This window comes from Malania oleifera, chromosome 10, assembly GCF_029873635.1.
Source record: "Malania oleifera isolate guangnan ecotype guangnan chromosome 10, ASM2987363v1, whole genome shotgun sequence".
Lineage (NCBI taxonomy): Eukaryota > Viridiplantae > Streptophyta > Magnoliopsida > Santalales > Ximeniaceae > Malania > Malania oleifera.
Window position 1 is genome coordinate 21,573,108 of NC_080426.1, and position 12,568 is coordinate 21,585,675.

Consider the following 12,568-nt stretch of genomic DNA (forward strand, 5'->3'; position numbering starts at 1 on the left):
AGGCGGGACTTGTCAATGGTTGGCCGACTACTGCCAAGTCAAAAGTACAGTCTGTAAGTCTGATGGGTCTACCTGACTTGGTCTGTACACCAGGGGCGCTCACACACTTCTTAAAAACCACATCGACCATCCAATCTCACACCACTCCATACAGCAGCATTAACACAAATATCATGATCACGAAGATCATGGACACATAGCAACGGTACCGTGCAAGTGCTAGCCTAGACCAAGTCAACCAGGTTCTGATATCATATAACATATACTGAAACTGTGATACATGGATATCTCATATCACTAATTATCAAATCAATCATGTTATTTTGCATATATACATATATCATGAAAATCATCGGCCCGTACGTCGGTATTACACATTTTATCATACCTCAGCCCGTATGCTGGCAAATCAGAGCACAGCCCGTACGCTGGCAAATCACATCCATAGTTCGATTCGTATGCCGCTAAATCATAACACAACTCGTACGCTGGTAAATCACATCTATAGCTCAGCCCGTACGCTGGCAAATCATACACATAGCTCGGCTCATACGCTAGCAAATCATAACACAGCCCGTACGCTGGCAAATCATATATAAAAATCTCGTCCCGTACGTCGGTTTTCCTATTATAAAAATCCGTATCATTATCACATTTTTAGAAAACAGTATTTCATAACATTTTATACTTATGCCACACTAACAGGTTTTTCATATATTCATCATACCATCATTTTCAATAGTGTTTTCTCAAATATAAATCATATATAAGTACATTTACTTTCCTGAAAACAAATACTATATATATATAAATTTTCTCAAAAAAAAAAAAAAAAACTAGTTTAGTTTATTCCCTTATCTGATTCTTAAAAAGTCCCTAAGAAAATTTGTCCCGCACCCGCAGGGTTCCCAACTCAACACCCTGGAAATGAAAACTCCAAGTACTAAAGTTCAGTATTTCTATGCGTATAACACTTTTCTCAACTGTCAAAAATCCAAATATTGAGTAGAAAGTCTTACCCTGGATTTGGGATGGTTTTCACCTTACTTTCACCAACGATCCACTCCAGCAGATTTGGAGATAACTTCCCCAAGAGCGTCGTGGTCAGATTATCGATCCGACGTAAATTTAGCCTGAAATCGACGAAAGAGAGAGAGAAAACCAAAGGGGAGAGAAAGAGAGAAAGAGAAGAGAGAGATTTCTTAATTGGAAAGTAAAAATCCAGATTTTTCTATATTTATAGAACTAGATTCGTCGATGAGCTACGTCATTCGTTGACGAATCCTTCAATAATTTTCTCAACAAAATTCAGTCCTCGTCGATGAAATTCAGTCAGTCTCTCTCGGTATTTCTTCGTCGACAAAATTCAATCTTCGTCGACGAATTCTCTTAAACCCTCGTTGATGAATCCCCTATATTCGTCGACGAAACCCTGATGATTCCCTTCAGTTATTCCTTCCAAAGTGCAATGTCACGTTCGTCGACGAAGTCGACTTTCTTCTATTACTGTCTCCATTTCCCTTCCTCTTTATTATTTAAATTCTATTATTATTCAGGTCGTTACACAAGGTCCCGCAACCTTCAATGGATCTTTCTTGAAATTCTTTTTTGGTTTTTTTTCATTTGCTTCAAACTGCATGACTCTTGACATTAATTGAATGTTATCCTTGTTGCTTAAGTCTTGCCTCTTCTTGAGTTAACATACTTGCCAATTCATTCACATTCCACTTTTCTTTAATTGTGTTATAGTGAATCTAAAATGACCTATACTGAGGAGGCAAAGAATTCAGAATAAACTTAACAAGGAAGCTCTCATCGACATTCATTCCCAGTGAGTTCAGTTTGGAAGCTAGATTAGTCATATCAAGGACATGTTCGTTCATTCCTTGGCTATCATCAAACTTCATTGTGGTAAGTTCAGCCATTAATTTCCCTACAAGGGACTTGCCTGCTAAACAAAACCGATCTTCCACAGCCTTAAGATATTCCCTTGTATTTTCAAGTTGAGGAAGTGTTGATTTAATATTGTTTGCTATACACATACACATGAACATAATACTTAATATGTTCGACCTTTCCCATGATCTATACAAAGCTCTCTATTCCGAACTGCTTGTTTCAGTAATAGCGGCTGGTTTATCTATTCGCAAAGCTAAGTCCAGATCAGAACACCAAGGTAAAACTGAATTTGTTCATTCCAGTTAAATAAATTTGTCCATTCAAAGATCAAAACAGAAGAAGTTAGCGAATGTAGTGAAACCGAAACAGACACTGTGATAAAATGATCACAACATTAATGCTTTGAGTAAAACACTTTCATTAGTAAATCGCATTCAATCTTCGGATTAATTATGCAATATACTAACATTTACATTTTCTGGTGATTTTCACCCACCCATACATAATTGATAACCCTTTAAAGTTCGATTGGTCTATCAACTTTGGGCGACCATCCCAATCTCACTACCATTCTTTCAATTATCCCGGCTAATTCAATGATTACTTGAAAGTTGGTGCACCTTTGGGCCAACCATAATAATCAAATAACCATTCTATAATAATTTTTGCAAAAGTCATATTTAAATTCAATGTTTATAATTTTTCTTAGTAAGATCACTTTAGTGACAACATGCTGACTATAAAATAAACATTGATTGATACCTTATTCAGCAAAAATTGTCCAAGCTCATAGCAAATAAATGAAATCTCAGAATAAGATTTTCATCATGAAAGATATATAAAATTTGGCTCATAACATTTCAGCCCTTGCATGCATAAATACATTTATTAACCCAACATAAGTGAGTCCATACTAAACTCAAACAATAAAACATGCATAACAAAATATTCCCTAATTACTATAATGTCATTTGTTGAGGTGACGCTGATGACATGGCAGTGGGCCCAGTGATGATTGTGCTAAATTATATCAGGTAAATTCCCAGGTAAGTGGGGGGTTCACAATGGACCGCTTAAGTTCCACTTGTAGAATAACAACACCAAGATCTGTTTTGAAGAAACGATTGAATAGATAACACAAAGTTTTATTACAACAATTTGTCCAACCATGCACTCACTAAATGAGCTTCAATAGTGAAAGGACAACAAATAGAAAAACAAAAGAGGACACAATCTTGCAGTCGAGATGTGTGTGGTGCTCCGTGGGGGGGGGGGTCTTATTTATAGCCTCTGGTCTGTGAAAGATGCACATAGGTGACTCACCTACCATGGTAGGTGGTGGTAGCTCACCTACCATGACCGACTTTGACATTAGTGGCCGTTTTTGACATTAGTGGTCGTCTTTGACATACCGTGCTCATCGTTTACACTCGATAAGCCATACCATCTCGGGGGGCGTTGCCCCCATACCCCCCACCAGTGGCGCTGCCCCTGGACCCTCGTGTCTCGGAGGGGAACGTCTTTTGTCTTCATAGTACCATTGCGGTCTACCGCTTCAACCTCATCTGAACCATACGTCAGGTAAGTCTGCCAATTAACTCGTGGGAGGTGAGCATTGCACACATATACAACACCACCACTTATCTAGACATAATTTTTACCTTAGATACGTAATTAGTACAATATATCACTACAAAGGTGATGACGATTTCAGAATCATGATATAACAATCCAATAAATCCAACGACTTTATACCTTCGTCAATATTTCATTAGATCCGACAAACAACATGGGAATTTTCTGAAATCAAACGAACAAACATCATGAACGCTAAACATTACACAGTTAACAAAATCAATTTCTATATTAAAGGAAAAACATGATAATTTCAACCTTGACTCTAATACCACATGTAAGAATTTATTTTGTTATTTTGCTGAAATTATAGGACGTTTAATTACCATGATTTTCACGTATATTTTCTTTATGCTGAAAACTAAAGAATCCATAAACAAACATACTTGGATCAGCCATGATGAAAACTAGCCTTTGAAGAAGACTTGTAGGAATCATTTCTCTCGCCTAACCTTCTTTCTATCTCTATTCTTCAGTAGATCATATGGGTAAACCGATGGGAGAAATATTGGTGGCAAGAGGACAATATCTAACCCTATATATATAGCTATTATCCCACTCCCCATAAAAGTAGACATTAATAGGAAAAAACCCTTCCACTTCCCCATTAACTCTCACAACATTTTGAAAGCCAAAAGTCACCTTAATCCATTAATCCAAAATGTCCATTGGCCTTCCATTTCATGTGGGTCATAATTCTACAAACAACAACAAAATTCCCTCTCACTCATCATTTATGTGACGTGTGATGGTTGGTTCGGCCATATTTATATGTCATTATTAGAGAGGCATCCCCTTCCTAAGTTACCCTTATATGAACATCATGGAACTTGGAACCTATTCCTTTTTATGGATTATAACTGCAATAGCTTGATACATGCCAAAATCAAAAGAACAGGCACAACCTATAAAGGAGGACTCCTCAAATCAAGCATAAGATCATATGATCATACAACCTGATTATTACACAGTAAATCTGGTTGTAACAGCCACAAATCATGAGTTAAAACTTTGTAACAGTTAGGTAAATCACGAGTTAAAGTTTTGTAAAAGTTAGGAAAATCAGGAGTTAAAGCTTTGTAACCATCAGACTTATTTTTTTAACTTTCATTCCTAAAATAAATTTTGTATACTTGTATATATTTCCATACAAATATTTGTAATAGGTGTGTGAAATATTCTTCATAAGAGTAATAAGAATTTTGTTGTCAATATTTTCAAACTTTATCACAATCCCTAAAAGCAATTTAGTATTATTGCAAGTGACAAGCTATTGAACAACCATGAAACTTTCTTATTGGAAAACAAGTTGGGAGAATACTAATTTAAATTTAAATTACAATAGAAAAGGGATGATGACAGTGAGACTTCTCGGGCAAACTGATTGCAATACATGTTTTTTCTTTTCATTATTCTTGATAACCAAACAAGAAAATATGGATTCTTTCATATTTTTTTCCCCAAGCTTCAAATACAACGTTGCTGAAGTGGCAATACAACCATCATCACCTTATAGTTAATTAATAATATTCATGCATATATGTACTAGGAACCTAAAAGATTAATCTAGTAGATTTGGAGCTACAAAAATAAAACAAACCCAAAAATAAAACCAACGTACAAGTAGAAAAAAAAATTACAATACAAACTTAGAGTCTCATTGGAAGCTTAACACAAAAACACAATAAGGAATCATAGAATGCTAAAATCTCCACCACATGGTCTAGGTTGTTTTGATGTTTGATTTGTCTAATTAGCACGGTGCTTTAGATGATTGTGTATACATATGTATAATTGGTTCATCAAACTTCAAGGTCTAAACAACATTTTGCTTAATTTGCAATACATCTACAATACTCAGATAAATTTTTATTACAAAGTGAAAACATTTAATGAAAATAAAAAATTTTAAATAACCAATTACTTCACCTCTCATAAGCATTTTATGAAACAACCTATGTACATATCTTCATCTTGACAAATGATAAACATAGCAAATGTACAATGAAGGGTTTCAATACAAGAATAAAATGGTGTTCTAATTAGAACATATGTGTGAGAAACTATATTTTGAGAAACTATATTATGATTTATACAAAATAAAGATGTATACATAAATGCATAGGGCATAAAGTGTATTGAATATGCCAATCAAAATTTGTGCAGATAAATTTGGATGGACATAGGGTTGGTATTCGATCAACTTGATGATCATGAATTTTTTGCAGAATAGGGTTCGATTCACTTCTTCATGGTGGTGATTGCTTGGTGCAGAAATTTGCTTCAAAACTTGTGAGGAATATTGGTTGAATGGGGTAGATTTATAGGGAATTACATAATGATCGTCCAACAATGGTTGTTAGCCATAATCGAAGGATGATTGACATTCCGATGGTGTGTATCGAGTAAAATGAGAGAACGATCGATGTAATGTTGAATGGGTAGCTGAAAAATGAATTGCAGAATGTAAGAAAGTAAAAAGCTTTTGGTCTTGGGACATGAACATCATTGTAAATTTGTATGAATAACAGATGAAGGGTAAATTTGACATTTCAATTTTTGTCACTTGGGACTCAATATCTTCCCCGCTTTTAAAAGTAGTTTAATTAATTGTCACAAATTAAAATGGTGAAATGTTATTTTTAAAAAACTGGAAAAAACTGCTAATGGACTTTATCCCTCCCTTTTTTAAGTCACAAAGTTTTCTTTTTAAAAAAAAAAGAAAAAAGAAAAGAAAACTCAACAAAAAGGATGGGTCTGCAAGCCCAGGCTCTCGGGCCCAAATAAAAAATGTGAGCGGGCAAATGCAAATCGCACATGACTAGCATATAAAAATGTCAACAAAAAGTATGGGCCTGTCAAGCCCAGGATCTCGGGCCCATAAAAAAAAGTGAGATGGCAAACGCAAATCGCACATGACTAGAACATAAAAAACTCAACAAAAGAATGGGCCTGTCAAGCCCAAGCTCTCAGGCCCAAATTAAAAATGTGAGACGGCAAATGCAAATCGCACACGACTAGCACTTGTTTGGCAAATTCTCATCTCTCCAATGATCCAATCCTCCACTCGGCGCTTGTATGGTCGGCCACACTGAATAAAAACCTCAACAAGTGTCCCTGAAAACCCTAGCGTCCTCTTTTGTCAGTCTAAGCAGCCCTTCTTCTTCTTCTTCTTCTTCTGCTTGGCGTCGGCTCCTCAATCCTCCATCCTCCTCCTCCTCCTCCTCCAGCTGCCACTGCTGCTAACATGGGTCGGGTGCGCACCAAAACTGTTAAGAAATCTTCTAGGCAAGTCATCGAGAGGTACTACTCTCGCATGACCCTCGATTTCCACACCAACAAGAAGATAATCGCCGAGGTCGCCATCATCCCATCCAAGCGCCTTCGCAACAAGATCGCCGGCTTCTCCACCCATCTCATGAAGCGGATCCAGAAGGGTCCCGTTCGGGGTATTTCTCTGAAGCTGCAAGAGGAAGAGCGCGAGAGGCGCATGGACTTCGTACCCGACGTCTCCGCCATCAAGACTGACGAGATTAAGGTCGACAAGGAGACCATCGACATGCTCGCCGCGCTCGGCATGCCGGATCTTCCCGGAGTTATGGAGGACGAGTCGGTGGCTGCGCCGGTGCCGGCTGCTCCATTCGGCCGTGGGGCCGGCGGACCTGGTAGGAGGTACTGAGACTGCTGAGACTTTTATGAGATGGGTAATTGTTAGATGTTGTAATTGCTTTACGTTTTTGAGGATGCTAAGGAAAATGTGTCTTATGAGTTTCGGATTTATTATGAAGGTTTTACTTTAATTGAACTTGAAGAGTGTTGCATTGGTTTCCAATTTTATGAATGTTTTTTTTTTTTTTTTTGTGGAATTGACTATTTGAATTAATATGAAATTAGATTTCTCATGATCATGATTTGCAAGTGTCATTGATAAGCATTTGTGAGTTCACTTTTCTTTTTGCATTTTAAAGTATATCATTAAACTGAGTGGTATATGTTACTGACATTTTAGAGACGAGGAACTTTGAATCTATGTTGCTAATTTGCTTAGGATAGAAAACTGTTGTAGTCAGCAATGTTTTGTTGTAAAGGATTTACATGCGTGCATTTGATCAAATATGGATGTGTTATATGAAAATATAGTGCACATCTGTTTATATTTGCAATTTTTCTTGTTCTTACTCTCCTGGATTAGGTTCATCTAAAACTTTGTGACCCTAGCACATTTTATCTTTTTGGCTCCATGTGTTCGACCAGATTTAGTTCTATTTAGTCATAGTTCTTAATCTATTAGACATGTTTGATTCTGCGTAGACCTTAGTGTTAACAGTCTATTTAGGTGCTGGTAGTTTGTTTTTGGCATCTATACAGGATTACATTTTTCAAGAATTTTTTTTTGGATTAGAGAAGAATTTTATTTATAACCATATTAAAGTACAAGTTGTCTGTGGACAAGGTGTCCACTTATAACAATGAATGATGATCAAAGACCAAAAAGATTGCAGAAGATCTGCCCTCCAATGCCTTTGCAGATTGGACAGTGAATGCCCAAAAAAGACCAAGAGAATGGACCCAAGAAGATGCGAAGAATATTTCTTTATCTCATAATGAACATGGGCTAGGTGAATGTCCTATAAAAAGTTCTCATATTCCTTTGGAGACAAAGAGTCCAAATGACTGCAAAAGCTGCTCTGTTCCATGTAATGCACCCATTTTTTCATGAGCCAGAAGCCCTGCAATTCACTAAGGAGAATTCTCTCACATTCTGAGACACCTCCTATGCTTCTATGAGATTCGAAAGAGAGCATTCCAAAGGTACAGTGCCACAGTCTAATGAATAAACAAGTGTGTGTTTTTTTTTTTGTTGAACTCATCGCACATAAAGCCCATGCCTGGGCTGAGACACTTTTATGGCTTTTTTATTTTTAGCATGCCATGTGTATTAAGACTATCCAATGTTAGCCTCTGAGTGCCTTGGCTCCAAGGGAAAGGATTGAGGGAGGAGGGGAGGGTGCTTTGAGGAGTTGTGAGAAGAAAGGTTTAGAGGAGAATCTCGAGAAATCAACCTCCCAACTCTCTCATCATCCATATTAGAATGAACAAAATGATCCAATACGGAAAGAAACGTGTTTTGCTTTGTAATCTTCCTCATGTTGATATACTTGAAAAAGTGGAAATCTCATGAAAAGATATCCTCCTCAGAAGAAAAGAATGAGTTGATAGGTGCATTGCGAAGAAAAAGAATGAATTTGGATGAATTTTTCTTGTTTTTGAATCTCATCTAGGATTGCACCATTCAGTAAGGCATGGTCATTTTTTCATGTTAGAAATTGAAGGCCCTATGATGTAGGACAAGAAGCAAGACCATGGGAATATCCTTTTTGGAGAATAATATAGAAGAATTGGGTCAAGGGATTGTTGTGTTTAGTTAATAGTTAATAGTTAATTGTGTGCCTAGTTTAATTAATGTAGGATTGTGTATTTGGGGGCTTGCTTGTAATATTTGTATATTTAAGGTTATGCTTGCAATTTCATCTATTGAGGGCGGTCCTTGGATCAACGTTAAGGTTGCTCCTTTGTGACCGGTTGGTCATGGGTTTGAGTCCAAGGAAACAACCTCTCTACATAAAAGTAGGGGTAAGGCTGCGTACACTATGAGGACCCTCCCTTACCCTCGCGAAGTGGGGAGCCTTATGGCCAGTGACGCTTTTTTTTTCCTAGCTAGTTTGATGGTAAATGTGTAATTTCATGTATTAAAGGTTTCTTATCAATAGCGTGAAAGCCATGTAGAAGTGTGTTGTTGAATTTGAGTTGAAGTGAATGTGTGATTTCTCCCCTTCAACTCTTCTCCTCTTTCCCCCCTTTATGTCTTCAATTTCTTCTAATTTATCCCCATGGCTGCAAATATTTGATATTGTCTCGCATGTCCCTCCCAAGTCCCTCTACCCTTTTGAACCTTGTGTGCTTCTAAATCTTGATGCCTTACCCAGCCTCCAAAGGTTCTTGATTAGAAAAATTTTGGTGGGCTGAGAGCCAAAAGACTTGACGCCATCCTTGATTTCTTGTGAAGGCTTGCTTTAGTCTTTTCTCCCTCTGATTATAGAATTTGCTCCCCCTTTTGTAGGTTAGGACCCCTATAATCCAAGGAACTCTTTTGAGAGCCTCAATAGTATCCTTTCTTTTTTTAAATACCCAAAATTCCTTATGTATCTTTACTTCTTCGTGGGTTCTAGGGGATGTCTCTTAAGAGTTTGGGCTTGGACTACCTCTTTGCCAACACTATAGATCCAATGGGCATCTTAGGTCTCCTTTGTTTGCCCACCGAGATGAACTTTCCTTTTTTGTGTAATTTCGTGTTGGTCTTGGAAATGGGCCCAACATTTAGTATCATTGAGCCTTTCCATTAGTGATTATGGGGTTAATTTGGTGCGAGCTTGTTGGGATAAAATTTGAATGTAGATTTGAATTTTTTCTGAATTTGGAAGTCTTACATTTCCAATCCCCCCAACTGAAATGTGTTGCATCCTTGTTGTAACTAGAATTTATCTTTTCTACAATTTCTCCATTGCTGGTGTAACATAGGTGTGAGTCTTGAGAAAACCAACTGAGACTTGGGCTTGAACAACCCATCCATATTTGAGGAGCCGCAATAAAGACATCATGGCTCTTGGTAGTTCTCTTTAGAGGTTTTTCTCTTTTGCCATGCCCTTTGATGCCTCTTGGAATGCTTCTAGCCTAACTCCTCCCAATGGGATAGCTCCCTTGTGCATGATCTTCTTCATTGAGATGAAACGAAGTGAAGTGAAGGAATTACCTCACAATTGATGCATAACGATGTGGTCGAGTGCTCGAAAGACCTTCACCCGTGGGTTTGAGGTTTTAGGGTATACTGCCAGAATAGTAATAGGCATAATTGTATCGCTAGCCTTTGCTGCTCCTACAAGAGAGTTATGATGAAGTGACAATCTTTCTATGATATGCCAAGAGCTCCTTTATATTCAAATGTGAATCGTTTCTTGTCGATTGAAAGTGCTTGTTCTGACATTATGACACTATTACAAATAATATCGATTACGTAACAAGGAAGAGAGTCCCTCCTCCTCCTCCCTATCATTACAGACTTGTGAGAATGGAAATCCCTTGAGGTAGTATACTTGTTTGAAGTAAGGAAGGAAGCATTGACATCATTGCGTGCTAAGGAAAGACGATATGATTGAGGAAAAGAGATAAAAATGCAACCTTCCTAGCTGAGAAAAAGATTACTAGCTCATGGAAAAAAATGTACATAATTTTCTTGTCATAATGTCATTACAAGTTTAGGTTTATTTTGGGAATCTAACTAAAGCAATTGAATGGCTGTGTTATGTAGACATTATAATCTTATATTCCTAGGTAGCATAATGAGTGCACCAAATAGAAAATTGTCCAGGAGCTAGTAATCTTTTCACCAGGCATAAGATTCTCGTGAAAGTTTATTGGGTCCTTCTACCTTTTGCCCCTTTCTTTTAAACAATGCTATTTGGAAGCCTAAATATCCTTTTAAAATTAAGGTACTCAAACAATGCCATTTGCATTGTTTGTCTTGAGTCTTGTGAGACCAATGCTTATTTCTTTCTACATTTTTTAGTGGCTAGACAACTTTGGGCTACTTTTTTCAATGTGTAATGCAGTGTTGTATAATGATTGGATATAGGATGCACAATAGAATAAGTAAATCAACAAGAAGCAAATGAAATTCAACCAATAAATGAGAAACAAACAAGAATCAACACAAGGTTTACGTGGTTCAGCAAAGCCTACATCTACGGAAGCAATCGGCACAAGAATTTCGCAATGATCTCTCTCTACTGTTAATACACGTCCAAAAGAACATAAATTAGACTCCCTCGGAAGTTTCCCTCTAAATTCCCAACCACTCCAATGTTCCAATTCAAAATTCAAATATTTTCTCATAGCCCAGATACACTCGTCGATGAGAACAAGGCACTAGTTGGCGAGACAGAGAAGGACACTCTTCGACTAATCAAATAACTTGTCGACGAGCCCATTTTTCAGCTCTCGATATCTCAGAATCTCTTGAGTTTTTCTTGCTCTCGGGATCTACTCGTCGACGAGCACAGGGCACTTGTCGACGAGTCCTTGTTGTGCAGCACCCTTATGTTTTTCTTCTATCATTTGTTAATGAAATCCCAAGTGTAAGAGTCACACCATAAACAACAATCTCCACCTTGGCGATTATACGTCCTTTAGGAGAACTTGAAAAACATATCTTACTGCTCCACCTTGAACTTGAAACGTTCGGTTAGGTTTGTCTCACTTCTATTAATTGGAAACATGGTGTAAGTTCAAGTAATGCTTGAACATTTCACTAGTCATCGATTTTGTCAAAATATCTGTTGTATTTTCAGACGTGTGAACCTTCTCCAATGTAAGTTCACCCAAAGTAATCAATTCTTGAATCCTGTGGAACCTCACATCAATATGCTTGGTTCTAGCATGGTACACTTGATTCTTTGCTAAGTAAATAGCATTCTGACTGTCACAACGCAACACAACCCCATCTTGCTGTGATCCCAGCTCTTTGACCAAACCTGTAAGCCATAAGGCTTCCTTTGTAGTTTCGGCAACTGCCATATACTCAGCTTCAGTCGTGGACAATGCTACTAGAGATTGAACCATGGATCTCCAACATATAGGTCCTCGTACAAGGGTGAAAACATAACCTATTGTAAACCTTCTGTCATCCATATCCCTTGAATTATCAGAATCAACGAATCCCATAACTGAAGGACAATCCTGTTGCTTGCTGAACATGATACCATATTCCGATGTACCTCGTAAGTATCTGAATATCTATTTGATGACTTTCCAATGAAGTTTTCCTAGATTAGAGAGAAACTTACTTACCACGCTCATAGTATGTGCCAAGTTTGGCCTCGTACATACCATGGCATGCATTAAACTCCCCACAACACTAGCATAGGGGACCTTTGACATGTCTTGAATATCCTCATCCGTACATGGGCAATCTACAGTA

At 37.5% G+C, this 12,568-nt stretch overlaps 1 protein-coding gene across 1 annotated transcript; it reads left to right on the top strand.

The window, feature by feature from the left end:
- Nucleotides 1-6,550: 6,550 nt before the first annotated feature.
- LOC131165258 (small ribosomal subunit protein eS17) lies at nucleotides 6,551-7,436 on the top strand. Its single transcript, XM_058122883.1, has one exon. It carries the CDS (start codon nucleotides 6,782-6,784, stop codon nucleotides 7,211-7,213), a length of 432 nt encoding a protein of 143 aa, XP_057978866.1. The 5' UTR covers nucleotides 6,551-6,781; the 3' UTR covers nucleotides 7,214-7,436.
- Nucleotides 7,437-12,568: the final 5,132 nt, after the last annotated feature.